General features: G+C 37.7%; 1 protein-coding gene across 1 annotated transcript; it reads left to right on the forward strand.

Annotated features, from left to right (window-relative positions):
• Positions 1-8,273: 8,273 nt before the first annotated feature.
• On the forward strand, positions 8,274-22,721 carry LOC104594666 (ankyrin repeat-containing protein At5g02620-like). Its single transcript, XM_088898530.1, has 5 exons — positions 8,274-8,432; positions 8,559-8,607; positions 8,944-9,523; positions 9,609-10,018; positions 21,602-22,721. The coding sequence occupies exons 3-5, from the start codon at positions 9,190-9,192 to the stop codon at positions 22,463-22,465; spliced, it is 1,608 nt and encodes a 535-aa protein (XP_088754656.1). The 5' UTR covers positions 8,274-8,432; positions 8,559-8,607; positions 8,944-9,189; the 3' UTR covers positions 22,466-22,721.
• The last annotated feature ends 2,113 nt before the right edge of the window (positions 22,722-24,834 follow it).

Below are 24,834 nucleotides of genomic sequence, written 5' to 3' on the forward strand. Positions count from 1 at the left end.
TGGGGTTTTGAAGGGAGAGTGACATCTAAGTAAGGAGGTACTGAAACGAGTTAGTACATTCCAAGGAAAGGTTAAAAGAGACGGTACAACTACAACTATCTCTTACAGGCTTGCAGTCAAATCTGTTAGGAACAAAGGAGTTCTGCTACTGGTTATTGACAATTGCAACTAACCTCTTTGACTTGGTAGATAAATGCAAGAGTGGGTGAAGAAAATTCTTGTCCGCTCTTGTAGAAAGAATCTTGACCCTTTATTAATCCAGATGGTAGAGTAAAGCAGAAATTTTTAATTAGTTTCTTCACGATTGATGGTTCACAATAAGGCATCATCAGAGAGCAACCGAATCATCATTCAACCCAAACACAGTGCAACCATTTTCATGGTTCTTAGTGTTATTATATTATTCTCAACACCTATAAAATAAATATGGTGATTGATTGGAGCGAGGAGGATAGGCACGTTCTGGAATCATTCCCCTCATCTACGCAGGATAATGTTCCCTTGGATGAAGCCGTGGGACCAACCATTCTATATTGTTGGGAGCATTACACGTGGGACAGACTTGCGGTGGATGATTGATTCCCCACTCCCCCAGGTGGTGGTTATGGCAGTAAATAAGTCGGGTGTTGCTGGATTTATATTCTGAGCAGATTAATTGAAAATTGACCTCGGGAACACATGTTTTCTATATATATAAAAAAAAAATGTTTATCAGAGGCTCAGAGCATGTTGATTGTTGAGTATCCCATGATCCCATCCCATCCCATATCCCATTAGGGGAAACTAAGATTTGACAAAATACATTCCATCAGTTCCGTGTAATTAGTTCCATTATCCTAGTCTGGAATCCCAATAAAGATAGCAATAATTCACCTTTTTTTTCTTTTTCTGAGAGCAAGCTTAGCTTGCTAGTCGAGTTGTTCAGATTAGAACTCTGAACGACCAAGGGATTTTCCACATGGCTGAGTCAGTTTGGACCTGAAAGGGCCCATCATATTCCTCTAAATCAACGAAAATTTGAGCCCAAAAAACCTGTATTTAAAGTAAACATTATTAATATTAACTTTAAATTGTTGATAACACCGATGCAAGATTTGTATTTTTTATTGGTATTTGATTGTGTTTGTAGTATTGGGCTACTTGAGGCCTCAGTCTAACCTCATCTTCTATATAGCAAGCCAAATCCCTCTTTAATTTCTTTCTTTTCATTCTTTTCTATAAAAATTGGTTACCACAATGGCTAGCATGGAATGAAGATCATGCTATTAGGATCCTTGGCATCTTTTTCATTTTGATTTCTCATAAAAAGAAATAAAGATTCTACTACAATTTCAACTACTGTAGTCTGTATTCAAGTTATTTGTGATGAATGATACTTTCTCTTTTGTTTTCTTTGACATTTACTTCTTACAATATTGGTCACAAGCTTAAATAAAGGAGGGTTGTTGGGTTGAGCTGAATTGACTATTGACTTTTTGTTTATTTTAATACTAAATATTTATTATCATTTTTTTTTCACTCTATATGTCTCATAGTTGCTTGTGAAATGGCTAAATTGAATGATTCCTTACTCTGTTTTTTAGTGGATAAAATAATTAAATAATAAAATATTTAAAAGTATAGTAAAAACCCAGCTTCAAATTGCCTATCAAAGGAAGCTGTTTTAACCTCCCAAATAACTTTTTCACTAAAAAAGACAAAGCAACAAGTATATTTAATCCAGTCACTTCGCAGCTTAGTTGTTATGCACTTAATATTATTTTCCACTGCTTCTTTTACTAAATTTAGATTAAATCGTAGACACCATAAGAGTTTTAATACTGGTAAGGTTCAAAATATCGATATGTCCGATATACTGGTAGGGGCATATCAGGCGATATTGATATTAGTTTTTACTTTTTTTTAATTTTTTTTTTCAAAAACAGATTCAGGAGGACTAGTTTAAGGCTCCTCCACCCCTTGAATCGGTTAGAACTTCAATACACTCACCGTAGGGGTGTACCAGAAAGGTCCCAAAATAATATGTATTAGCTAATATGGGCCAATACATATCAATACTTTGAACCTTGAATGCTAATTACAATTTACAATAGAAAGAATGGAGATGAGGGGTTCTTGCCCAGAGCCAGCTTTTATGAGCAAAACCCACCAACCATTACATGATTTTGTGATTATATACACAGACAAAAGGCAAGTCCATTTGCAGTGGAGATAAAAGATGAGAGATCAGAGATCCATAAAGTGGGGAATCTTGTTTTGCGCAAGATGAGAGATGACTAGCAGCACGAAGACTCCATGAAAGACTTCTCAGTCAACTTGAAAAAGCCAGATTACTTGTTTTGCGCAAGTCATCATCTTGGCAAATAAAGCCAAAAGCATACCGACCGCTTGAGATGATTTTAAGGTGAAAAATTAAAAATTAAAAGAGCAAATTGGAATCGTATACTTTCAGGCCGATGAGCTAGCAACTAAGATGGTCACATGACACCCTCTCCATTTTGGGAACAAGGATATACTAGTATGCTACGTATATAAGTGTGTAAACTGGGCTATATGACCAATCACTTCACAAGTGAATATGGCAGTGTTTTCAATACACAAGGCCCATGGTGTAGGGCCCCTTTTGTATGAAACATTGGTGTGATTACTCGTAATTGATCATGTGGCCTGGTTCACATGTCGGTATTCGCAGCAGATTCTGGGAATCAATTTTGGAGGTATGGGATCAATGTTACGGATATATACACCACCGCGTGGACTTCAGTGCACTTTCTCTGTCACACCCTGACGCTTGTTTAAAAAATAGGGTGAATAATAGATATCCTATACTTTGAGGGTAGTGACAGGTATCCTGAACTTTCGATTGTAATATTTGAATACCCTAATTCTCAAAAATATACATTTGGGTTCATCAAATAGCTAAAGTGTTAAACATTATATAATGTCAAAAATATCTTTTTCATGTATTTTTAAGAGAAATAAAATTATCACCAGAAAATGTTGGGATCGAAAATTTTGAATATTTTATTTACTGTCTATGTAAGAACATCATCATGGGGAGACGTTCGATTACGAAATACTTGAAAAGGATATTTTTGGTATTATATAATGTTTAACTGATATTCAAGTGTTGCAATAATAGACGTTCGATTACGAAAGTTATGGGTACCTATCAGTCATTACCCTAAAGTATAGGATATCAATCTGTTATTTACCCTAAAAATAATAGAATTGTATAGTTTGAACTTTGGGCTGAAGGGGTAAATGACAGATGACCAATGATAAGACTTGGTCCTGAATTTTGTTTTTGTCTCAAAACAAAGATCAGATCTAACTTCTAAGTCTTACCTCAATATGGCTATGTGTGATCTACCTCTACCACCCCTCCCTAGGATCAAAATATCAATATATAACACCACATATTCAGTGGTTAAGAGATGCATGAATTCCGATACATGTAAGGTTAGGGGTTTTGAAACTTTGGGATGATAAAAGGCATCCCTCTAATACTAATAAAGTTAAAAAAAATATAGAAAAAAAGCATTGGGGCATGTTTATTTGCTGCAATAATTACATTAAAAGGTATATTGGTATTGGTGAACTTTTCTTTCCTCTGAATTTTGAATGCAAAGAATATTGTTATGATTTCTAAATTCTAAAAGTTATCAAATATCCATTTTAACCCCATATATGAGGGGTTTTGTTTGCCTATATAATTCAATAAAAAAATAGTATTAAAAATTATTATAATGATTAATAATTACTAATATTATTTATTATATAACAAGTAATAATAATAATAATAGTAATAAATGAATCATGATTAATGATTAAATATTATAATAATAAGTATTAATTAATTATTAGTTATTAATTAAATTATAATTAATAATAATTATTATTGCATATGAGGCTCTTGAGTTATAAGGAGGGGGAAGTGTTTTGTGTTCTGTGGATATCATTAAAAAACAAAAAATATAAGATTCCACTTTAAAATATAAGAAATAAGAAGAAACGAACAGCCATTTTCCTTTTGAAGTTGCAAGATTCTTCTTAAAAAGTAAGAGTGAAACAAACAGGCCCTTATCATATGAACCAATACCCAATTGTTGATATTGGATTAGGGGTGATCATGGGTCGGGCCAGGCTTTGCACTTATGATAAGGGCTATAGCTTAGGCCCGGCCTGGCCCAAGGTTTTGGGTCTATAACATAAGCCCTAGCCCAGGTCTACACAAGCCCGGGCCAGGCCAGGCCAATGTCTTTCATATATAAAACATTATATATCTATAGTATTTTATATTTACATAACATGCATATAAACTTTTATTTTATATATTGTATAATATAAAATATTACATATGATATAAATTATACATGTCATGTTATAATATTTATATATAAAATATATAATATAATGTAAAATAATATGTATACATTATACACAAAATGTGTAAGTTTAAATATATGCAGGCCAGGATAGGCCCAAGTTGGGTTTGATAGAGTGTTAATTAAGCCCAAACCCGACCCTAAAATTTGCGGGCCTAATGTGGGCCCAGGCTCAGGCTGAGCCTGAACACAAAACCCAAGCCCAAGCCTGAAATTTCCGGGCCGGGTTGAAATGATCACCTCTATATTGAACGCATCTCTGTTTTAATCATTTCTTTTGAGAGGAGATTTTTTTTTATTTCTTTTAAAGGGCTATACAACTAGCGGAGGTAACCCATCCCCCAATCCAAGTGCAATCGGGATTAGATCCCAAGTCTCCATTATGACTAACATCAGACCTTACCTACCCGCTTGTTGGAACTTTCTCAAGGTATTTTCAACATGAACTTTGTTAGACAAAGTTTTAGAAGAATAAACAAGAATTAGGATTTGAGAAAAACAAAGGTTGTACTAGCCATTTCTTTTTTAAACATTTGGGGTTGATGTGGAAAAGATGAATTGTCACATCATAAGGAGTCACTTCAACCAAAAAATGCATGTAGGAGACTAGTGATAAGAGCCATTTGTACTTTAGCTACCCAACACCTCTTCAGAGGCATCGAACAGGGCCTTAGAGTTGAGACATGCATTTTTGTTCATGTAACATGACCACTCATTTCACACCTGTTTATATCCTACACAAACAAGAAACAACAATAAAATCAAACACAACCTAAGTTACAAAAGACCAAAAATAGTATCATGAAATAATCCTAGGGTGACGAGCCCCACTCCGTTAGCCATATCATAGAGAATTTGCAATTCCATGGATTTGTTCCTGTGCCATACGCATTAGGAATCCTAACATAGGAATATGTTTTAGAAATGATTAAAAGAATATGGCTGACGAATGCTAAACGGGGGAAAAATGCTGGAATCCAGAAGTATAGGGGTCTTTGTTGCAAAAGTGCAGGAGATTACTGTCACTGGCTCACTGCTGCAAACTAATTGCAGAGTGGAGTGTAATTTACCCAAAAGTTCGCACTTATGCAGCTCTATGCGTAATATCGAGTCTATCGCTATACACTGCAGCAGCTCTATCCACGTAGGTTTCACACGTCAGCCTGATTAGTCCGGTAACGTATTAACGTGTGTGGATTACCACTTACGAAAGAGAGGGACAACTGTTTGTTAGTTCTGGTCGTTATCAGTCCCTAGAAATTGGAATTCACACGGCCAAGCCACATACTGTTGATTTCGGTTTCCGTCAACGCAATGCCCGTCCGAACAGTCTTTATAGCCTTGTATTGAGAATATCACTCTATTTACGTGCTTTATTTCATCAAGAGATATTCTCACTACAAACGGGGTGGCCACGAGCCCAGTCTTTTACAAATTATTCAAGCTCGGCTTATGAAAAGTTTAGTTCGATTGGGTTTAAACTGAGTTTTGAGTTTGATATATAGGATCGTTTGTTAATCGAGTCCAGTAAAACTCGGCTTGTGAGGTTCGGGAGTCTAGTATTAAATAAATAATTTTTATTATACATATATACATATATATAACAATATTTTTATTTTTCATGTATAATAGTAAATAATTTTTTGTCTAAAAAATAAAAAAAAAAATAATTTTATACATATAATTTTTTTTTTCAAAAAAAAACCTGGCTTATAGCTCCGAGCTAAGACGAACTCAAACTTGCGAGCTATGAATTGAGCCGAGCTCCAACTCAAGTTTCTAGCTCGAATCGAGCTCGAATTTGGTACTATTCTTGCGAACTAAGCTTGAATAGTCAAGTATTTGGCTCGAATCCACCCCTAAATGCAAAATTGCAAGAGGCTGTTGGTGTGAGCACAGACTTGCACTGACCGAAGCTGAACTCCATACTGTTGGTTTGTGGCAAAATCTGAAATCAGATTTGGTGCTCATACTATTCTTACAATCCTTTTTAGTGAAAGGGTTTGCTCCTCACAAATGGGCGCCTCACAGGCACATCCACCGTGCATTGAGAACATCTCCCATGAATAATAACTAAAAAATATGGGAGATATTCCCAATGCATGATAAGATATGCATGTGAGGCACCAGGTGTGAGGAGCAGATCTGGTCTCTCCTTTTTAGCCCTGCATTGAGAACATCTCCCCATAAATAAAAAGATATAAATATGAAGATGTTCCCAATGCACAACTGAAAATGGCTACGAGAATGGTGTGAACACAATTTTTGAGGATTGAATCTTTTCTCTGAAAAATTATGCTCAAACCATTTAGTCCGCACCAAAACTCCATTGTGGGATCGTCAAGACTTGGATTGGTTGCTTTTGATGAGACTAGATCTGCTCCTCACACCTGACGCCTTCTAGCATGCATTGAACATCTCCTATACTTATTAATTATTATTCATGGAAGATGTTCTCAATGCACGGTGGATATACATGTGAGGCACCCATTTGTGAGGAACAGATCCCGTCTTGCTTTTGGTATAGGACGTGTGGCTAGATTCATACTCACACCCAAGCATGATTATAAAATTAAATAAAGGATAAATTATAAAGACACTCCCTGTAATGGTTGTAATGGGTTAGTGACAATTACCTCTAATTTTCATTTGCGATAAAGGAGCTCCTGAACTTTCAATTTGCGGTAATTACCTCTTAGTTATGAAATCAAATAAGGAATGTGTTAAATTATCAAAATATTCACTTGAATTTTTCTTATTTTTTCTTATTTTTATATCTTAATTGACCTAAAAATACATTCATTTTCTGTAAAGGAAACTCACTAAAATAACAAAAATAATTTTATTGATATAGAAAAACAAAATTCTTTAAATTCTTGTTTTTTTTCACTAACATGAATATCTCTCTTCACCTTAAAATATTCTTTTTTTTTTCTATAAAAAAGAAATTTATACCATTTCATTTGAATATTAAATCTAATAAAACCCTACAAGAATCTATTAGAGCAATCTAGAGAACTTCAATATTATATTTAAAAAACTAATTGAATCATAAATTATTCGAATAAATAAAAAAGGATTACAAGGATTTAAAAAAGTTTAAATAATTGAATGAAAATCTTTTTTAAAGATCAAAATCTAATAAAAGAGGTATTTATTGCAATATTAAAAGTTCAAGGGAAGTTCATGCGGTAGTTGTCAGAGAAGGATTAGAATAACAAGTGCCGCTAATTATGGACGTGGGACTTGTCTTGTAGTGTTCGTCGTCCGTCCACGGACGCGGTCCACCAAGTCACCAACCCATGTGAGCCCAACATCTTGTGCGGCCTGCCTGCCTCAGGCCCAGTGCCTGGGTCAACGGTCAGTCTATGGAGATCGGTTTCCATCAGCATCACTGCATCAGGGTAAGTCAGGAAAGCAATTCCTGAAGAATTCACATCCGCGTCCCATAATATATCCCAATCGTGTATTCCACTGACAACGACAGCCTCAGAAGATATTCCGAATGCACGCTGAGATGTGCACATGAGGCGTTTGTGGGGCGCAGATGTGATCTCCCTGTTAAATTTTTTTTTTTTTTTTTGAAAATGATCTCCCTGCTGTGCTGAATGGCAATGCTGTTATTTAGAATTTAGATAATGGTGGTAGTGGTGTCACCACCGACCCACATTATTCCGAATGGGTGACAGAGATGACGGATCCCCATCAGAAGGTTTTCCTTTATCTCCCTTCACTGGCTGAAGGGTAGTTGATCATTCACCCATTGGTTTTTTGCTTTCTTACTGTATTTTCCTTTTTTTTTTTCTTTTGTTTGTTTGTTTTTTTTTTTCCTTCTTTCTTTCCCTTTTCTACTTTTTTATTTGTTCTCACACCTCGATCCTCATCAGCTTTGCAACAGGTTCTCCTTTTAGAAGCTTTGTGATTTTTGGTGGGCGGCCATTAGTGAGGTTTAGAGTCACTATATATACAAAAACATCTTTCACGCATGTGTGTTTCATGCCTGTGTTACCTTGCTTCCTCATCACCTTAAGAAGTGAATGACAGGTAGAAAGTTAGTTTTACTGTCAGTTGGAGGTTTTTTCAGCCCTGCTTTGACGATCCCATGATTCCCTGTACTTGTTGTTCCTTTTATATTGTTTCTTCATCCTCATTCCTGTATTTCTGATGAAGATGGACGGAAGAAGAAAAAGAAGAAGAGGCTCTGTTCTTCAAAGCACAGGTGCTTGGTTATGTTTTATTTTCCTGTAATTGTCTCTATCATCATCATCTTCTTTTTCCCCTGAATTTTAGTCTCGTGGTGTAGAGTGCAAATTCCAGTGTTATACTGAGTAGATGTTAGAATTTCAATTTGGTAAGGGTAGCTAGCTATCTCATTTACAATGTAATAGTATCTTCTTTTTTGTTTTGTTTTGGTATTGTTTGATGACAATGGTCGTGGTGATGATATTAATAACGTGAACTCGTGATGATGATAGAGATAGTGTAATTAAGTGAAAGAAATCGGAATTGGCATTCATCTAAAATGAAATAATTTCCTGGGTGTTACCATGTACAGGACATTGATTTGAGGTACAGGAGATGTCAGAAAAAGGCACTGAATACGGGAATCATAATTGAACCCCCTGTTTCTCACGGTTCACTTTTGAAGTGCTCCAAAGTTCTGCTTGGGGTAGATATAGATAAATGATGTAGTCTGAAATTAAGATTGCCTCTTAATCCCGGATTATCGTGAAAGAAGAGATTTTGACCTAGAGATCAAAGTTAGCAAAGAGGAGGCTTTTATTTTTCTGTAATTGCTTCCATGGAGTCTCCAACTACGCAGACAAACATAGGCCCAAAGAAGATGACGAAGCAATTGACAGGAAAACGCGAAGACACTCCCTTACACTCGGCAGCAAGAGAGGGACATCTAGACGCGGTTAAAGAAATCCTCTCTGGGACCGGAGATGATGAGTTGAAGGGCTTGTTGTCAAAGCAGAACCAGTCGGGAGAAACAGCCCTCTACGCTGCTGCTGAATACGGTCATGTTGATGTTGTAGAGGAGATGATCAAATACTATGATATTGTATCCGCCAGCATCAAAGCCAAGAATGGCTATGATGCCTTCCACATCGCTGCCAAGCAAGGGGACTTGGGTATGGCCCTGAAGAATTCTTTGTTTCTTCTTCTCGTAGTGGTTTCTGTTTATTGGCTTAAGCATATCTCTTGAACATGTTGCAGAGGTATTGAAGGTGCTGTTGAAGGTCCTTCCAGAGCTACTAATGACTGTAGATCTATCTAATACTACAGTATTGCATACGGCTGCAACACAAGGCCACGTTGAAGTGGTGAATTTCCTCCTGGAGGAGAGAAGCAGCTTGGCCACAATAGCAAGAAGCAATGGGAAAACTGCCTTGCATTCTGCAGCAAGGAATGGGAACGTGGAGGTTGTAAAGGCCCTTCTAAGCAAAGAACCTAGTATTGCCAAACGGAATGACAAGAAGGGGCAGACGGCACTCCACATGGCAGTGAAGGGGCAGAAACTTGAGGTGGTGGAGGAGTTGGTCAAGTCAGTCCCTTCTTTGATCAACATGGTTGATACCAAGGGCAACACAGCATTGCATATAGCGACCAGGAAGAATCGACCTCAGGTTGGATTACTTACTTTCATGACTTATTTTTCTGTTCATAAGCAAGAAGCCATTTCTTTGTGTATAGCCCACAAGATGAGATGCTATTAATTGTTTGGCAGACTTTTCCTCTGAAAAATGCTAATCTTGGAAATGAAAACAGATAGGCACAGAAAAGATTAAATACTAAATTATCAAGGAAGAAAAAAGATGAAGTTTAGAGTCCTGATTCAACCTATCCAAAGTTCCATTGTTTAAAGTTTCACCTGTTAATCATTCACTTTATACTATACTGATAAAGTTCCATTGTCTAAAAGTTTCATCTGCATATCACATTAACCTTTTTATTGGCCTTGAGTCGGCCCTTTTCCCTAGTTTGATTAATCTTGTGTGAAAACAATGAGGCTGAAGGTTCCCTTTTCACTTATTGTAAGACCAATGCTAGCAAATATTTTCTCGTCCTTTCTTGAGAGTGGTATTTTCCTTGTCAATAGAATTACGTTGAAGTTCAAGGCTTACAGCCTTTGAACCCCATGTGGATAACCTTTTCAAAGAGATGTCAACTTACTGAAAAACAGCTATCTTGCTTATCTCTTTTAAAGGTGTTGTATATCAAGGATATTGAGGGGTTTAGAAAGTAATTTAAGTAGAAGGTGAAAATTTTGTATTTAAGATTGTTCCAAAAGGTAGACCTCTGCAAATCTTAATGTAACAGGTAGCATAAAGGATCTCCATATATGAATACAAAGTATTTGGTTGTTCTTACAATTGTGGTGTTTCTTTACATAGAATATGTTTCTATATGTGCAGAAACTTGTTGCACAAAGGTCCTTTATATATCTTTTTGATTAATTAATACAAATCATACTTTACCTTATTCAAAAAGAGAAAAAGAAAAAAAAAATTACCAAGTCAATGTTAGTATTTTCTCTTCAAACCATACTTGTCAAGGTGCTAAGGCGAGGCTAGGCAACAGGGGATCTCCTTGTTACTTAGGCAACGAGTTTTTACATAAAAACCTGCTTAAATTTGCTTGTTTCTCTAGCTGCTGCTTTTTTTTTTTTTTTTTTATGGATAGCTTGTTACCCTTTCCTAGTCAAAGTAGCAACTTGAAAACATTAAATGTGATCTAAAGTGAATGAATTAAACATTAAAAATAGAAAGGGACTTTGAAGGCAAATTTGTTAAATTTCCTATGCCATTGACTTCAAAACAAGTTTCAGAATACCATTGGCCAACTCATATTAGGGCAATGTTTATAAACCAAAACCCTTAATTATAGTGTAAAATAATAAAAACTAGCTGACCTGTCCTAAATAAACTCAGAAATTTCCACTCTCCAAGGTTCCTAATTGCATTGAAAATTGAAACAAAAGCTAGAAAAAAGGTGTAAAAGAAATAAAGAAAAACAAACAACCAGCCCACTCTTTAGAAGAAAATATCCTGCATTTAAACAACACATCAATTAGATTCTAATTAAGACATTTAAAGAGAAGCAATTGCAACTTCTATTCCATCATCAATCATTGGATAAGAGAAGTTTCAAATTGATAGATCAAGTATCAACTCTATGACTATTCCAGTAGGTAATATCTTGCTAAAGAAGGGTCAGATATGAAAAGACAAAAACTAAGAACTAATATCACAGTTCTTGTACCTGAAAAAAAAAATAAAGAACTTCAAATAAGTGAGCAGCAAACTACTTAATGGGCATTCTGTTATAGTGGCATTATGACATACAGAATATTTATTCATTCTCCAATACTAAGAATGAATTATGTCTTACCTAGCAAAATAATAGATTATGTCTCATGACTCCCATAAGATGGCATACCACACCATTAAGATTCTGTCTGCAGATAAGAAACACTATATATGAAACCCCATGTTGTAGAGAAGCAACACCAGAAATATATTAAGCTAAGGAAACAATAACTAAACAGGAATCAAATTTAAGGAGCCAATGGAATAGTCAATGGAGAGGGAAATAGCATGATCTATAGGTTTAAAGCATACTTGTTTCTTGAAGACCAGACACCCACATTGAATCTTTCAAAAAGAGTTAAGCAGATAAAACATCAAGAATAACTCCAAACTAAACAAAGAAAAGTTGGATCCAATCCCTACCTGCTTTTTCCTCTTCTGTGTAGCCAGAAGGAAGAAAACAAACAATATCAGCAAGCAGCCTATTCATGTCAAGAATAAAAAGCTTTCTTCTGCAAGTAATGGGTGCTCTCTCTAATGAGGTAAAAAAATCTCTGTATTGGTTTATCCTCTCTTTGCATCTCACCTACAGGAACATCCGTTAGGGCATTTGTAGTTGATGTAGAAAGAACTATCTTGTCCTCCTTGCCATCTCTTGGAGATGCCTCAACATTTTCCTCCTCAATTTTACAACATTCCTTAACTGCTATAAAACTACATTCCTCACAGCATTTTCCTCTTTCTTCTTAGTTTTACAGCATTTTCCTCTTTCTTCTTAGTTTTACAGAATTCCTTACAGCATTTCCCTCTTTCTTCTGTTCCAGTTGTTTGGTAGAATGATAACAAGCCCAATCTTGTACACATCGGTCTTTCTTAGTCATATCTTCTGGTTTCACAGCAGAAATGCTAAATCTGGAGATATCTAAATCGTTCTCTTCATAAATATCTTGCTCCACAGTCATCTTGATTCCCCTTATACATTTTTTTACAGCAATTGTTTTGTCAGGATGGTTAACAGAAACATCATCTGTAAAGTCAAGGAGATATAACTCTTTTGAATTTGGCTCCCCATAGTTCTTACTTTGATATAATGACATCTGAACCTTAATTGACTGATCATCACTAGCAGTGGCATCTCCCATTTCTAGGTTTTGCATAACCTGCAGTTAGGTACAAAGACCCTCATTGTTAATCATCCCCGATGTGTTACTTGAGGAGCCAGACTTCTTCCCAAGTTCCTCTATATCATGTTTCCCATAAGGGTCCACTTCTCTAACAACTTTCCAGAGTTCCCTGAACTCATCATTCCTCTTCTGTACAAGGCATCCATCAGGATGGATAAGCATATACATATCATTAGAAGAACCATCTCCATCAATAGGTTTTCCTGACTTGTTCACCTCAAGGCTGTTCACCAAGGTAGCTGGAGTGTTTAAACAGTCAACGGACACAGATATTGGTGAACACTCTTCCAAACTTCTTTTCATTTCTTTCCATGCAAATTCTAACTTCTGATGCTTTTCGTTGCCCATTATAAAAACTCAAGAATATTCTTCTGTTGTAGCCATTTTCAGAAGAACAACTATAAGAGTGTTATCCCTCTTCGCAATTTCGTTCTTTTTTATTTTGTTCTTACTTTTCTCTAAGGCATGTGCACTGTCTGAACAAGCAACGGCAACATTTCCCATGCTAATTTGTACAATCTGCAATGAGCTGCTAACATACTTGTCTTTTTCTGGTTCCAAACCATCTCCTGAGGACCCAAACAACTTTCCTTCCTGCTTTTTATATGCTTGAACACTTTACACTAGGGAGGAATTACCATCAATTAACTTGTCACTCTTCTGAGTTGAATTAGCATCTGAACTTTTTGATGGACCACTGGTTTTCTTCAATGCCAGATTACCATTCATAAGCGCTCCATGTTCCTTCCCTCCAATAGAATCCATTCTTGCTTCTTCTAAACAGCAATTGAATCCAGCTTTTTCAAGATGTTCAAAACGTTCCACCTTTTATTCATGTGGGCTACATGTTTCCAGAAGCTTTTGGCCATCAACCCTCTTCTTCCATCCTGTCCTTTTCTGATGTGTGCCCCCCTCTGGCAACTCCAAGTTACATTCTTCCAGCAGCTTATTTTCAAGGCCATTAGAGCTCATGCTCCCATGTCTCCCCTTTTGGCCATCACAATTCCTTCATGATTTTCTCTTCATAAAACTGAGTCCAGATCTCCTCTGACCAATAATTCTTGGCCACCTTCCTTTATTGGATCCTGAAGCAGATCTGTCTTTGCAAGGATATCAGAGCTTTTCTTCTTTATCTTATTTTTTTTTATACCATTGCATTTTTCATGGTTTTCCTCTATTTGAAGTGAAGTTTCAGTGCTTGTTATTAACCATTTCTGCTCCTTTATTCGAATCCTCATTTTATTTGACTTTAAATCTTTGTTTGAAGGGGCATTATACCCCTTATTCTTCCTCTTTATCCTTGTGTTTATCATGCCAACTTCTCCATGGTTTTCTGTTCTATACAAAACTTAGCAGATATGTGGCTTTATTCTATTGGTGTGAGGAGATATAAGTAAAATATCTATGCATATTTATGTATGTGATAAATCAAAGAATGAAGAAAACAAACAAACAGGGCATCAACACTATACCATGTTGAATTTGACAAAGATATACAAGAGAAAATGTATGCACACACACACACACAGAGAGAGAGAGAGAGAGAGAGAGAGAGAATACTCTGTTAGAAATTGAGAGGAAAGTAGAAGAGGCTCCTTGTAATGAATACCATGATGAAAACCACTGGCTAAATCCTTACTACAATGAACACTTATTTTATATTTCTGTTTATCTTTGCCCCAAACCCTTCTTATGGACCTCTAATATAAAAACTGATCTATTATGATGCTCTTACACACCCTTTTCCCTTGTCTATACAATACCATATGCTTTAGCTGCACTACGCCTAAAATTTGTACAGCCCCATACAAAAATACCAAAGTAAGGCCTCAAGCAAACCAAAAAATGCCTTATTTCCTAAGAATCACTTGGGCGTTATCTTGACAACTTTGCTTCAAACATGTTTTTCTCATTTTCCATTTATAATGTGCATTTGTCTCTGATATATCATTTTATACCCAAGAAATCAATTAGTTTTCTCATTGATCTAATGTCTCATTTATTTTGTAACCTCCCATTCCAGCAAGGATAGCCTCATTGCCATCTTTATAAAGTTAAAATTACAAATAAGATTATATAGCTTTGTCAATTAGTATCCAGGATTTGATGAGGCAATAAACTATTACTCACTCTAATCCTTATTTGGTTAACTTACATTTCTGTTTTTTCAAAGGAATTTTAACACCCTCATGTTGGTCAATCTGAACTCAGAATTGCCCTCCCATTTGTCAAAGATGTTAACCTTTTTCCATTTCATTCAGTAGGAACCACTATCTGCTGATTCAGTCAAGCTTCTTGTGAAAGGAAGAGGAGAAAGTTGTTGATTTCAGCAATAGGAAGAGAAAAGGGAAGAAAGGAGAAGAAGGTCAACTAGGATTGTGTGTCATAACCCTAGCCGCCAGCCCCTCATTCTATTTATATTTAACTTAAATATGAGATATTACAAAGATGCCCTTAGTAGGGCGGCAACTCAAACTAAATAGTTACAACTCTTTTAAAAATAAAAACTAATGGGCCCAAGGCCCAACAACTTCTTAATTTAAAAGAAAATAAACTAAACACAAATCGGCCCATTCAACACTCCCCCTCAAGTTGGGAGTAGATGTCACACATTCCCAACTTGCGTAGATCATGCTCGAGCTTATTCTTTGCAACGCCTTTTGTGAGAACATCAGCAAGCTGCAGATCAGAAGAAATGTATGGAAGACAAACTTCTCCAGAAGTTACCCTTTCTCTGATAAAATGTCTATCTACTTCAATGTGCTTAGTTCGGTCATGCTGGACTGGATTATGGGCAATATTAATTGCTGCTTGGTTATCGCAGTATAGCATCATAGGTTCTTCTGCCTGTACACCGATTTCTTCTAACAGAGAATGGATCCGGAGAAGTTCTGAAACTCCATGTGTCATAGCCCTATATTCGGCTTCTGCACTTGATCTTGCCACAACTGTTAGTTTTTTACTCTTCCATGAGACTAGGTTACCCCCAACTAAGGTGCACACCCCTGAAGTTGATATTCTGTCATCAAGGCATTCTACCCAATCCGCATCTGTATAAGCCTCTAGCTTCAACTGTCCATGATCAGTAAACAATATGCCTCTGCTTGGATGTCCCTTCAAATAAGCAAGGATCCTGTCAACTGCCTTCCAGTGCTGGTCTCGTGGAGCATGCATGTATTGACTCACTACACTTACTGCATAGGAGATGTCCGGTCTTGTCATACACAAGTATAGTAGCCGACCCACAAGTCTTTGGTATCTCCCAAGGTCCTTTACTGGTTCACCTTCTGATGCACTGATTCTATGGTTTTGATCAATGGGGGTGCTAGCTGCCTTTGTTCCAAGCTTCCCTGTCTCTTGGAGAAGGTCCAAGACATACTTCCTTTTGAGAGATAAAAATTCCATGTTTTGATCTTGCAACTTCGATGCCTAAGAAGTATCTTAGCTCTCCAAGATCCTTAATCTCAAATTCCTTATGCAGGTTCCTCTTTAGACTATCAATCTCACTTAGATCATTCCTAGTGACAACAATATCATCCACATAAACAATTAGGATTGACACCAAAGATCCCCTACGCTTCACAAACAAGGTGTGATCAGATTGAGTTTGAGTGTAGCCAAAAACAATCAGGGCCTTTCTGAATCTGCCAAACCATGCTCTGGGAGATTGTTTCAAGCCATATAGTGACTTCTTCAGCTTGCATACCTTTCCCTTTTCAGCATTATCATAAAAACCAGCTGGAAGATCCATATACACCTCTTCTTGCAGATCCCCATTTAGGAAAGCATTCTTCACATCCAGTTGAAACAAGGGCCAAGAGTATGAGGCAACAAGAGAAAGGAGTATCCGAACAGAGGTCATCTTTGCAACTGGCGCAAATGTCTCTAGATAATCAATGCCATAGGTCTGTGTGTACCCTTTCGCAACAAGTCTTGCCTTGTACCTCTCTATACTTCCATCTGCCTTATACTTTACTGTGTAAACCCATCTACATCCAACCGTCTCCTTGCCTTCTGGTAGGTCTACAATCTCCCATGTCTGATTCTTAATCAAAGCCTCCATCTCTTCCTGCATAGCTGTCTTCCACTCAGGTTTGGAGAGAGAAAAGCACGGTAGGAAGGAGAAAGTCCACTGTAGGATAAGTACTGTGAAATACAATGAGCAGTGCACTTTCTCTTTCCTTTTATAAGAGCAATAGGGAGATCAAGGTTATCTGTAACAGTGTTAGTGGGACCAATGGGAACTGAAATAGTAGTGGGATCAAGAGGAATACTTGAATCCGTATCAGCCAAATCTGGAGTCTCCAAGGGATCGACAGGAAGTGGTGTGAGTTCTGCTGTAGTGGAATCAACCGCCTTATGAAGTCTCTGCCATGAGTAATGCTGTGAGACGAAATGCAAAGGAGGTGGCAAGGTAGGTGACATCGGGTGGTGGTCAAGCACAGGAGTAGACACAGGGACTGGAACTGGGAGAGGGATAGACTTCTGACTTACTTCCCCAAAACACTCCCCCTGAGAAGGATTCCTTGAGAAGAAGTACGTAGATTCAAAAAAGGTAATGTCCATAGTAACATACCAGTTCCCAGAGACTGGATCATAGCAGCGGTGCCCTTTCTGATTCTCTGCATATCCAAGGAAGACACATTTCTTTGCCTTGGGATCAAGCTTCGAACGGTAAGGACCAAGGATATGCGCAAAGCAGACACACCCAAACACCCTTAGAGGAATATGAAAATCTCCCCCTGAGGAAAATGAAGGCTGAATGGAGTGCTGAATCCAAGTATACGAGAAGGCACCCTGTTAATCAGATATATTGTCGTGAGAACTGCATCACCCCAAAAACGAATCGGAACTGTAGCTGTGATCATCATGCTTCTTTCCGTCTCAGCAATGTGTCTGTTCTTCCTCTCTGCAACACCATTCTGCTGTGGACTGTAGGAGCAACTACTCTGATGGACAACACCATACTCCAACAGATATGAGGCAAGATGTCTCTCAAAATATTCTCTAGCATTGTCAGATCTGAATATCTTTATTCTCGTTCCAAACTGTGTTAGTACCATCTGGTGGAATTGCCTCACCAAGGATGGTACTTCATCGCAGGATTTCATCAGGTAAATCCAGGAATATCGAGAGAAATCATCCACAAATAGGAGAAAATAGCGATGACCGCCCATAGAGGGAACATGATAAGGGCCCCACACATCCGAATGAATAACATCAAAAGGAGAAGAACATCTTTTATTACTAGGTTTAAAAGAGTGTCTACAATGCTTTCCATGTTAACAACCTTCACACTTCAAACTTGACAGACTCACATACTCAAACAGTTTTGGAAACAAAGAACTCAAAGAAGAAAAAGACAAATGACCCAGATGATTATGCCAAAGCATAATCTGATCCACAGATTTTGACTCACTGTCCCTGCAAACATGATTGCTTTGGTGAAGAGGAAGAGCATCTAGGAGGTAGATTCCATTCACTTCACGACCACTCCCAATCGTCCTCTTTGAGTCTAGATCTTGCAAAATACAGCGTCCAGGAGAAAAAATTACTGAGCAGTTCAGATTTTTAGTCAAACTACTAACAGATAATAAATTGGTGTTCAATCTAGGAACATGGAGGACAGAGGGTAAACAAATGGAATAATTAATCTTGACAGATCCCTTCCCAGCAATAGGAACATGGGATCCATCAGCTGTGGAGACCCTATCTCTGCCAGAACAGAGCTGGTAAGAGGAGAAAATAGTGGAGCAATGGGTTATGTGCTCTGAGGCTCCAAAGTCTATAATCCAAGGAGATCTCTCCTTACCTGAAGCAGAAACATAGTTTGCAGTGACATGTGAACTATCTGTGTGGGCAAAGGAGGTAGAGTAAGCTCCACCTGTGCTACCTGTACCTTGTTGTCTGCTTGCAACTGAACCGGAACTAGCTGTATCCCTCTGATTCAGAAGTAACCCAAACCTCTCAAGCTCGGCCCTTACTGCAGTAGCTGCAACGGACTCCAAAGCAGCTGTAGTAGGGGGGGCCGGAGTGTCACCAGTAACTGCCATGTGCGCATTTCCTTTCTTATTCTTCAATTTGGTCGGCACAAGATGTGGGTGAAGCTTCCAACAAGTATCTCTTGTATGCTTAGGCTTCTTACAGTAGTCACAAACCAAGTCCCTTTTGTCTTATTGTTTTCATTGCCATTCTGTTTAGATTTCACAACACTTACCATAGTGGACTAATCAGAAATGAGATTCTTCATCATTACATCCCTCCTGCACTCCTCTCTTGACACAAAGGCATATGCTTGGGAGAGAGTGACACCGTCCCTGGAAAGAAGATGCTGTCGTGCAATGTCATACTCAGGGTTAAGGCCAACAAGTCGAACACCTTATACTTCTCTAAGTGTCTTTGATAGGTAGTTGCATCCTTGGTGGTTTCCCAAGCAAAAGTCTCTAGATGGTCGATCTCCTGCCACAGGGTCTTAAGGACTGAAAAATAGGCTGCAACAGATCTATCTCCCTGCCTTGTAGCAATAATCTGATTTCTCAGTTGATAAGCCCTAGCAACATTCTCCCTTTGTGAATAGGTTTCTGCAACCCCATCCCATATCTCCTTAGCAGTATTTGCCCATAAAAAATTTTTACTTATATGTGGCAACATGGAATTACACAACCATGTCATTACCATATAATTTTCTTGCACCCACCGGGAGTTGCCAGTTTCAGGTTTCACCTCTTCACCAGTAATATACCCCAATTTTCCATGAGCTCCAATGGCCATCTTTGCAAATTGGGACCATTCCAAGTAGTTTGTACCGTCCAACCTAACTGTAGTAATGGTCCTAGCTCCGAAGGGGTCTCCAGCACCTCCTCCCATAGGTCCCATTTCATTTCCGGGCTTATATTCAACTCTGTGTCCCTCCATGCTTCTCAAAAGGGTATAGAAACAAATAAAAAATGTAGCAAGAACAAACAAAACACCTTCTGGAACCAACAACACTCCTTTGGTGTCTTGGACTTTCTTCCCACGAAAGATTCCTTTTCTGTGGGATGGGAGAAGAGAGAGAAAAGCAACCGCCCTCTCTAGGAGCCTCCAAACCACGTGGGACTTGAATCGCCCCTTATAAAAAACTCCAAGGAACCCTAAAAAATTAGGGCGCCACTACCTAGGTCAAAATTGAAGAGTCCAACAAAAACAGGACTCTTCCCCTTTCTCCAGTTTTTCCTGATTCTGATGAGAAACCCTAGACCAGCTACAGGGCATACAGATCCATCAAGAAAATCCAAAAACTGGGCTTACCTGAGAGCTTCGATCAGCCTCTTAAATCTCCATGCAGTCGGCCAATCTAGGGCTGCATGAGAGAATCACTTCCAAAACCTTCAACCTGCTCTGATACCAAGTAGGAACCACTATCTGCTGATTCGGTCAAGCTTCTTGTGAAAGGAAGAGGAGAAAGTTGTAGATTTCAGCAATAGGAAGAGAAAAGGGAAGAAAGGAGAAGAAGGTCAACTAGGATTGTGTGTCATAACCCTAGCCGCCAGCCCCTCATTCTATTTATATTTAACTTAAATATGAGATATTACAAAGATGCCCTTAGTAGGGCGGCAACTCAAACTAAATAGTTACAACTCTTTTAAAAATAAAAACTAATGGGCCCAAGGCCCAACAACTTCTTAATTTAAAAGAAAATAAACTAAACACAAATCGGCCCATTCAACACATTCATAAAGGCTAAATGAATAAGTGTGTTCTTCCACATAAATCTCCTCCCAATGTAAATGGACTATGAGATTAGCCTAAATTGTGAGTTTTTTGCCACAAAGTTGTTATTCTATAGATTTAATTATATTCTTCGCATGTTAGAAGGTGAGATACCTTCATTTCTTGACCTGCCGACAACTTCATACCAAACATAAAAATAAAACACTGCAGACAACTACTGTTAACAAAAAAATGGCTATTGCATTTGTCTTATAATCGGATCTTAAAATGTACTAGTGCCACCTCATGGTAAGGAGTAAATTGTATTTGTAAGTTCAGGAAGATAGTATGCCAGTAGCACGACACATCTAAAGTTCCTGCTACTTTAAATCACTTCCTGTCCATTAATCTTGTGTCAAAAATGTATTATGATCACCCCCTCCCCTTTCCCCCTCTTTTGTGACAGAAGGGTGGCAAGCAGGTTTTTTGGTTATAATATGTTGGCGAGTTAAAATGGCTTTCAAATACAGATCTGTGATGTAGCTGGCATCACTAATTGAACAGCTTGCTTCAGAGCATTTGCAATTTCTGCCTCCGTCTGCTAAATATGCTTATTGCATAAAGAGAACTGCCCATGTCTCGGGCATGTAAGTCAGCACAAGTTTTTTCTCTCTGCTTTGCTCTTCTTGTTCATGCACGTATTCATGGTTGGTTTTGGAATTTCAGCTGGGGAAAACTAAACAAAGAAAACATGAGAAAAGAAAACTCAATCAGATGGACTTAACTCTTTCCTATTCAGCCCTCAGTACAGAAATAACATGCGCTGATTTGCTAGAAAAGAGTCACGGATTAAATGCTAATTAATATTCTACTTATATTATAAGCCAGTTTTAACTTTTAACTGTGTGTTATCATTCTAAATTCTCTACTCCTTAGGTCTAACAAAGTAGTGCAGAAACATCTAATCACAGATTTTGGAAGAATAATAGAATCACTCATGCCACACTCCTATTCTTTTCTGCAGATTGTAAGGAAGCTTCTAGACTATACAGATACTGATAGAAAAGCTGTTAACCGATTAGGGGAAACTGCAATTGACATAGCTGAGAAAATGGGGTACTCTGAACTTGTGGCACTCTTGGAGGAGTACGGTGTCCAGAGTGCCAGGGCTATGAAGTTGCCACCAAACCCAGCACGAGAACTGAAGCAGACCGTAAGTGACATAAAGCATGGGGTCCACTACCAGCTTGAGCACACACGCCAGACAAGGAAGCGGGTTCAGGGGATCGCCAAGCAGCTCAACAAGATGCATGCAGAGGGCCTCAACAACGCAATCAACTCCACAACCGTGGTTGCTGTCCTCATTGCTACTGTTGCTTTTGCTGCTATCTTCACCGTCCCTGGCCAGTATGTTGATGACCCAAAAAATATTCCACCTGGCCTCTCCCTTGGGGAAGCACATATTGCTCCAAAAGCACCATTCATGATCTTCTTCATCTTTGACTCTGTTGCACTCTTCATATCTCTGGCTGTTGTAGTGGTACAGACCTCAGTTGTAGTCATAGAGAGCAAAGCAAAGAAACAAATGATGGCAATCATCAACAAACTAATGTGGTTGGCATGTGTACTTGTCTCAGTTGCATTTTTGGCACTTGCATTTATAGTGGTGGGTAAAAATGAGAGATGGTTGGCTATTGGGGTGGCAATTATAGGGACAACAATCCTAGCAACCACATTGGGGACAATGTGCTATTGGATTGTGATGCACCGCATTGAGGCCTCGAACCAGAGGAGCATTCGGAGGTCATCACTTGATAGCAGGTCTCGTTCCTGGTCTATATCAGTAGTCTCAGATCCAGACACCGAGTATAAGATGTATGCAATTTGAGACATACTATGCCATGTAACTTTTTTCTTTGTATGGCGTCTCAGATCTATTGCATCTTTAGATAATTAGATGTATTCTCCCTGTATGTATATTTTCTTCCTTTAACAGTTGATGCAGCAACTGTCTCTTGCTCCAAGATCATGTAGAAAAGGATGAAATCATAAAAGTACAGTGTTTGTGATTAAACTAAAGGAAACTTTGTCTTGTTAAAACATCAGATAATAATCAAGTTATGATCACTTTATATGATAAATTCTATACAGCTTGAAAGTTGAAACTCATCAATTTAAATCTACCCTATTCAGCGGGTACCAATCTCATGGGAGTTTTTTTTTTTTTTTTGAAAAATGGATTTTGGGGTAAGGACAGGTTTTGGGATTTTATAACCTATATGGGTGCGGGTAGGGTATGCTATTAGGCTAAACGTGACCTTTTTTGACCCGCATTTTGTTGAAATGCATATGAATTTATGTATTAGGTGTTAAATTTAATAATATTTTGAACTTTATGTAAAGGATAGTTGTTAGTTTGCATGTTTTTACCCGTTTTAATTAAATAATTGAAAATTTTGATGTTTGTTAATACTTATTGGTTGCTTATATATAATGGGAACTAGTAGAAAATTAGATGTGGGTTATAGACTCAACCTACCAATCCCACCTGCACCACTTCAAATGCAGGGAGGGTAAGGTAAGGGAGCAAGGATTAGCTGAACGCAATAGCTATTCAGCAGACCGTGGAACCAATGATAATGTTCCACGCCATTAATAAAATACATGGGGACCTGTGCCTTTATGCACAGTGGGACCCATGAATTTATTACAGGCATGGAACATCATCATTGGTTCTGCAGCCTGCTGAATAGCCATTGCATTCAGCTAATTTGAATATAAATCAGGAAAGATTTTATATTTTCATGTGTAGAGAGAGTTTGTATTTTGACAATCCAATCCGTTAAGGTTTGGGTGGAGGGCATGGGTTGGGAGCTTTAGAGAAGTGGATAACGTTTAATTGAATTTACAAAACCTTCCTTCCCCAAGGGAGAAGCCACGTGGAATATTGTATGAATCATCAACATAATGGCAAGGGATGGTGAATATAACAACAATAGCAACGAGGACAGCAACTGGAGTTGATTGCATTGTTGAGACCTTTTGCATGCATCTTGTTTAGCCACTTGGCAATCCCCTGAACCCACTTCCTTGACTGGTGTGCGTGCTCAAGTTGGTGGTGGGTGGACCACTGGACCTCATGTTTTACATGTATCAATGTAAATGTAAATTTGGTCAGAAAGTACAAACGCAAATCGGAATTTACCTATTTTAATATTGATCAACTTTGAGTGTATAAGTTTGCTTTTAATTTTTGGGTTTTTTAGTGTTTACTCCACCTAACAATTAGGAAATTATTTTCTCAATTGTATTTATTCCCAGCTCCCCCTATAAATATCATCCCATGAATTTGGCATCTTTCCCTTTACATTGATCTAAACTGTACGATCAAATTATGAATTCTGAGGTGGAGTGGATGGTAAAAACCCCTTAATTCTTTGGGCTGCATTTAATAAGATTGCAAATACAGAAGAACCGAGGTGAATTTGTTTTTCTTTTCCTTTTAAGTTTTTGCCTTCAAAATAGTAGCAAAATCTACTTCCAAAAGTGGAGTGGAAGTAAATTTTGCACTAAAAATTGATTAATGCAAAAAATAGGTAGTTTCTGGTCTTGAAATTAGTATTTGTTTATAATAATCACAACCAAACACTATACAAGGGTGTCTTTGGCATTGTGGTTTTGTGTAGGTAGGGGTGTCAATTGGATTGGATTTGGTCCAATCCAGTCCAATGTGAGTCCATTATAAATGGATCAAGTCCAATCCAGTCCAATGAATATTTTAGACCAATCGAATTCAACGTCTGGACCATTTAATTGGTTCAAATTCGTTTTGATTTAGATTAGTTTCAACCCAAACCTGGTCCATTGACACTTATATTCTTGTCTTATGTCAATGGATCAGATATTGGCTTAATCCAACTCAATCCACTATAAATTTATTACGAATGGAGCAGGTCCAATCCAATCTAATAAATATTTTGGACTGGATTGGTCCAATCCAGTAAGTCTTGTTGGTCCATCCAAATTGATTTTGGATTGGATGGTGTCTCATAGGCATTTGGTTAGTTGGTCACTTGATCAAGTATAAATGTTTTATACTATTATTTTTCTTGGATTATGTGAAAATGACTTTTAAATAAAACATCATTTCAATGTGATAAATCTATACTGCTTGAAAACATGATATTGGAGGGCTTTGAGCAATAAAAACCTTGTCAATTTTGATAAATATCAAATCAGATGGATATGAAGGGGAGA

This window comes from Nelumbo nucifera, chromosome 2 (genome assembly GCF_055504915.1).
Source record: "Nelumbo nucifera cultivar China Antique chromosome 2, China Antique-T2T, whole genome shotgun sequence".
Taxonomy (NCBI): domain Eukaryota; kingdom Viridiplantae; phylum Streptophyta; class Magnoliopsida; order Proteales; family Nelumbonaceae; genus Nelumbo; species Nelumbo nucifera.

Bases quoted from the DNA above. Each gene is read 5' to 3' on its own strand.
- LOC104594666 (XM_088898530.1), top strand. From the start codon at position 9,190: ATGGAGTCTCCAACTACGCAGACAAACATAGGCCCAAAGAAGATGACG. The intron at 9,524-9,608 runs GTATGGCCCTGA...AACATGTTGCAG, and splicing joins TGCCAAGCAAGGGGACTTGG to AGGTATTGAAGGTGCTGTTG. The intron at 10,019-21,601 runs GTTGGATTACTT...TCTTTTCTGCAG, and splicing joins CCAGGAAGAATCGACCTCAG to ATTGTAAGGAAGCTTCTAGA.